The following is a 6,000-nucleotide window of genomic DNA, read 5'->3' on the forward strand; positions in this document are numbered from 1 at the left end:
TTCCCGTAGGAATTGGTCATGTCGGTGTAATGTCTGCAGCGTCCGTCTTTGTTGAGTATATTCTTGAAATGATCGCCAATTTGGGAAAACGACCTTGTCTAAGAGCTCATTTTGGACAGTGTAGTGTTTAAAATGCACATATTGGTAAAATGTGACTTGATTGAGTGATGCTTGCCCTTATTTATTTTTTTTCTAATATTCTCAACTTCTGTCGCATACAATTGGAGCAAAGCAAAGCAACAGTTTGGTAACACTTGATGCCTCCCCATTCAAAAAGATTAGGGCTGAACAATTATTAGAAATTTTATCAAAATTGCCTAATTTTCAAATCGCAGCCATAACCAAAGCCAAAACTTGTGTCAAAACATAATTTTAGATGAAATATCAGCTAAATCTATACACATCTTATTCTACAGACTGAAGGGAACATCTTTGTTTCTCACAGATCTGCACAAATATCAGTAATCATAATCATTTTAAATATGCTTTTCCAATGAAACCCTCTGACTTTGCAAATCAGATCGCAATTCCTGTCAAAGTAATGGCAATTAGATATTTATTCAAAATCGTTCAGCACTAAAAGATATTGAGAAATGTTTTATCTGATGCCACCACTGCTTTTGTGTGAGTCCGCCATTTGTCATTAGTAGTTGGGTTTCCATTACCGAAATGCGCAAAACCTAAATATCGCAATAAAAATCTTGTAATGAAAACACCTACATTCCTAAAAAATCTCTCAAATAAATCGCAAAAAACATTTTCACGCTCTTGTGAGGTGGTTTTTGAGACGTGTTCGCAGAAGTGTAATGGAAACACTCTTTTGTCACATTTACACGTCACCTGCGTCACCGGACATGTCGTGGGGGGGAGTCACATGGCCAGTTCACTTCAGACAAGATAGCAAGGTACGCGTGGACAGAGTTCACTCTCTGCCTTTGTCTTTCTGTTCTGAAACAATCACACTTTAGGACTTACGAGAATTAGGGCTCATACGCAAAACACCCTTCAATGGAAACACAAGCGAGTAGCAATTGTCAAAATTTTACAAAACTCACATTTATTTTGTGAAATGTAAACACATATATAGTTTGGCCTTGACGTGTGTATGACGCTCATGCTAATGTTTTTTTTTATTATTATTTTATGGACTCAACATGAATAATGCATTGTGTTGCATTGTTGTTATTGCTGGACAACTTTGAGTGACAGCTCCAGAAATCAGATGACAGTTGTTCATTAAGTGCCGACTGAAACTCTTTAAATAGCTTTTTCTTATCTAGACACCACAGAGGACGATCATAATATCTTCTGGCGTTTCATGGGCCACATGTAGGGCGACCATGGTGTCCATACAGCATTTTATTCCCTTGTCGCCACATCCCGCATTTTATTTCGGCTCTAGACTGAAAAGTAAATGTATACATCTGATCTAATGTAAAAAAAAAAAAAAAAAAAGATAAAGAAAAGAAGGAGGGCGGCTATCACTGCAGAGCTGTCAATCAACCTGTCAAACACAACTTTTTGTTGTGGGAAAAGTTGGAGTCCGTCACAAACTATACAGCTTTTTGAAAGGTCTTGAGGAAAAAATGATGGAAAATACAGCAAAGAAAAGAAGACCCAACGAAATTGTAAAAAGAAAGATAAAAAAAGCTGCAGCCATAGTTAAAGATACTTAATTAGTCACTTGTTTCTTAGTTAAATACACATTCTACCAACATTTTTGCACTACCTCTAACAATGGATTTCCACTGGACGCGGAACGGCCGCGGAACGGCAGCGGCGCGGTCGCCGTTGCAAATCGCTTCCATTCTAATCAATGTGAGCATTTCCACCAGACGCGCTGCGGAGCGTCTCAGCAGCGTCCCGGAAGCGGCTCGCCGCGCCGCAGCGATATCGATAGGAATCAGTTCTATTTTTTCCGTTGCCGCAGCTGAACCTCGTAAATTTCAACAAAGCAGATCGCACAAGACAGGAAGTCCGACACAGAATCAAACCCCACTTTCAAAATAAAACACAATACGCAGGTCTTATAGCCTGTCACAACTTCACATCAACATTACGTCGTGGCCGGTGCTGCCAGGTAAACAGTCAATTAATCAGAGCGTCTCGGAGAGTCAAAATGTACGACGAGAGACTGGTTGTTGAAGTGGAGAAACATAAAATCATTTATGACACCAGATCAACAGTTCTTCCACGTGGGAGAATGAAAGAAGCTGTGTTGTTGTTGTTTACTTTATACACACAGTCTATCGCGGGATCTCGCGAACTCGCGGCCGTTCGAGATTATCGCGCGATCTTCCGTGAAAACCGCCGGCTCCCCTGCTGTAACGCGCCCGGTGGGGATTGTCGCCGGGCAGAGGACGAAGCAGAACCGCGCCGCGGCCGTTCCGCGGCCGTTCCGCGGCCGTTCCGCGGCCGTTCCGCGTCCAGTGGAAATCCGGGGTAAGGACTGGAAACAGACGCCTCACATTTACTTTGTTGGGATCTGGTCGCCCGAGGCACATGAAAGGCACAAAAACCTCAGGAAAATGGATAGTCATTGCCTGTGAAAACAAAAATGAGTCCCCAACCCACCACAGCACATCACTTCCACCTGAGCTGCTGCCAACCAAGCAACTGTTTCTTTAATATTACATAACACACACAACACTCCCTCTCTTTTCAGTATCCATGTCATTTATTTTTCTGTCTGGCTCTGAGGTTGTGGCACCTGTTATGCAGTCCTGCTGCTGCCGAGTCTCCGGTGCAGTTGCTGATGATGAGGTATCTCTTCGAGAACTGTGCTCTCTCAGCAGCCTGTTATCCATTAGTGCTTTATGACCAGCTCGCTGCCTGACTATAGTCCCAGTGCATGCACAAGTGCTCGGTGTTCTATTCCTCCTTTCTCTTCCTTTCTGTCCCTAACCTGAGTGGCTGAGGGACAGCAGCCTGGGCCTCAATGATAAATTGCAGCAATTAAGGATTGTAATCACCCCCTGACTGGAGACAGATGTTAATAGGGTGGAGAAACAGTGAGTGCCCCCATGTGGAGGGGAGGTAAAACTCTTAAGTGGCACAAGGGGATGTCTATTTAATCAGAATATATTTAGAGCAGGGGTGGGAAACCTCTGGTCTCCAGGCCAGGGTCATTTTTCATACACACTGAAAAAGCAACTCAGCAGAAAGAAATAGTTCTCTTATTAATAATAATCTGATTAATGCAATGAGATTTTTTTTCAGAGATGATAGAAAATTGCTGAATAGTTCAAACACTGAACACTGGAATACATTTCTAGTTTTCCCTGCAATAAAACAACAGACATTACAATTATAGTCCAACTCGTCTTTTACATACATGACTGCACAGGTCAAGTTTGACGCAGGATAAATCTTTCCAAGGCATCAGTGGCACTGCCAGGGGTAAGGACTTGTTTGGGAAGGTAGTTTTGGCCAAAATCAACGAAGAAAAATCATCAGTTTAAATCATCATAATCACTACCATCTGATATCAGAGGCAGAGAGAGAGAGAAAGAAAGCAAGAAAGAATTGCTTGGCATTTAACTAAAGGTTAATTTGCATGATTGCTACTGCAGAGTAGACCCGTCCAGAAATGGACACAGAGTTTAACAAAGAAAAAGATCAATCTCTAATCAGTTAAAAAATAAAAGCCTGGCCGCTGGTCCATAATATAAACTAGGTCGAATCAAAATGTGTATAATTATTTTCCATGAACGCACAATAGATTTCTGCCATTTGAGAAAACTTCCCCTTTTCTCATGGATAGTTTTGAACCCCCGAGCTACTGTAAAAGCATCATTTATTTCTATATTCTGTTATTTATTCACTATTTTATAAATATATAAAAACATACTGCTGCTCAATAAATAATAATCACTCCACCACCTCTAGATGCTTGAGGCTGAGGGAAAGAGGAATGAGCAGAGTGCAGGGACAGTGGTTTCGACTGCTGAGTGATGAGCGTGATAAAGTCTGCAGCAGACTGTCTCCTCAGACATTTATGGAAATTATTGGGGTTATTGAATCACTTCAGTCCTGGTCCACTATATGGCCAATACAGACAGGAGAGCCTCATAACTCAGTGTCTGTGCCATTCCTCAGAGAACTATTCTCCAGAGGAGTCTCTTTCAAACTGAAGATCCACAGTCTGCGCTTAAATCATAGTCATTCATTTTAATATCATAGATCACACTGCTACTCTAAGGTGTTTGTTGACTCCTCATTTTAAGGAGCAGACTCCTACTCTGGAATATTTTACTTATTTTAAGATGGCAAACTATTGTGACCCAAATCACATGATACATCATGACAAAAGCAAATTTGTGCATACTGTAGCAACAGCTAAAATATTTTTTGGAATTGATAAACAAGTCATTTCCAAGGACATGTTTGATACATGAATCACTACTCCACTTTAAAGCACATACACATACATCGTAAATAAAGTTTAGGTTGGGAAAATTCTGAAAATGTGTTTAGAGACCCACCAAAAAAATCTCCTGTAACCCATCTGTGGGTCCTGACCCAGTCTTTGGGACTTCTCACACAAATGTAGGCTTCTGATGGCCTGTTCTTGACAGTTACCATTGTGACCTAATTTTGTTTTGTTAAAAATGCTGATGCATCATATAGATACACATTTTTGTATTTTTTTCTCCACAATTTCTTACAAAAAACACCATATTTTAGCTGCAATAACAACAAAGTTGGTCAGGTAATGTATTGTAAGTATCTGCTGCTTTGTCTATGTAGAGACAACAGAAACAGTGTTGATCTTACAGCTCAGTGAAGGTCCGCAGCACAGTGAACAACGATGACAACATCTTCATTCTGATGACGAGTGTGTCGCTAAAATCTCCGCTCCAGGTTGTTTATCTGAAACACACATAAAGACACTTAATGTCAGATGGTAGGAATATCTTTCTTTCTTTAAGGCATCTTCATCTAATAGTTTTTTTTTTTTCCCTCACATCATCTGGCGAGTGTGCTGTAGCACTGCTGAGGTAAGCAATCTGAGCATGTGATTGTGTGAAGTGCATATGATCATGTTTATTCACGCTAAAAACTCTAAGATATGAACAGGACATCACAACTGATAATTACAAAAAGTTGTCATTATCATATTGCAACTCTAAAATGAATTGAATTTATCACCGACACCATCAGTTTGAGTTTCTCAAATGTGATTATTCTGATTTCTTTAGTCTTCAGTTTGTGGTCAGCGTTTATCACTTTCTGTTATTTCATGGGTCAAACAATTGATTAGTTAATAATCACCCAATAGTCATTAGTTGCAGCCCATAATGACATTTTAAGGTGTCTTAAATAGAAATAGACTGATGTGTTTTTTTCAGGACCAATACTGATTATTCGTAGTCAAGGAGGCCAATAATTGATATTAGGAGATGATATTCATTTGCAGTAAAAGTGAAAATATTGCTGTCAAAATTTTGAATTATACAAACACCAACACTTTTTAAATGCCTTCAAGCAAACGATTATTGCAATTTACAGCTTTTCAGCAACATGTTAAAGGTTTTTTTTCATCTTTTTTTTACATCTTTGTTATAAAATTCTAACAAAAAGTACAGGAAGCTGTAAAATAAAAATAGTTAAATAAATACCCTCATAGAGATCATTGTCTAGCCCCTTACCCTAACCATCACAACTAAGTACCTAACCCTAACATTAAAACCAGGTCTTAAGCCCCAAAAAGCCCTGTAAAGATGTGAGGACCAGCCAAAATGTCATCACTCCATATGGATTATATGATTGTTGGTCCTCACAAAGGCACACATACAAGAACACACACACATGCTCCTTCCTGTATAGCTTCAGAAATCATGTTTAGACAGAAAACTGTCTGTGAGTTTGCCCGTGTGACAGCAGACGATGTTAGACAGACAGTTTGTTGTCAAAGAGCTATGATGAGGTCATGGAAATTCGTAATGAGGTTGCAGCACACATTAATTAAGTTATTTGGACGTTTTAATGAGGTCAGAG

The 6,000-nt window shown here is 39.8% G+C and overlaps 1 protein-coding gene across 1 annotated transcript in view; it reads right to left on the reverse strand.

Annotated features, from left to right (window-relative positions):
- sphkap (SPHK1 interactor, AKAP domain containing) overlaps positions 1–4,820 on the reverse strand; it is a gene marked incomplete at both ends in the record, with an annotated part of 49,691 nt that extends 44,871 nt beyond the window's left edge. The window contains one exon of the mRNA XM_083887301.1: positions 4,777–4,820. Coding sequence (XP_083743427.1) covers positions 4,777–4,820 — 44 coding nt within the window. The remainder of the gene's footprint in view (positions 1–4,776) is intronic.
- Positions 4,821–6,000: the final 1,180 nt, after the last annotated feature.

This window comes from Microchirus variegatus, assembly GCF_963457635.1.
Source record: "Microchirus variegatus genome assembly, chromosome: 3".
NCBI classification, from domain to species: Eukaryota; Metazoa; Chordata; class Actinopteri; order Pleuronectiformes; family Soleidae; genus Microchirus; species Microchirus variegatus.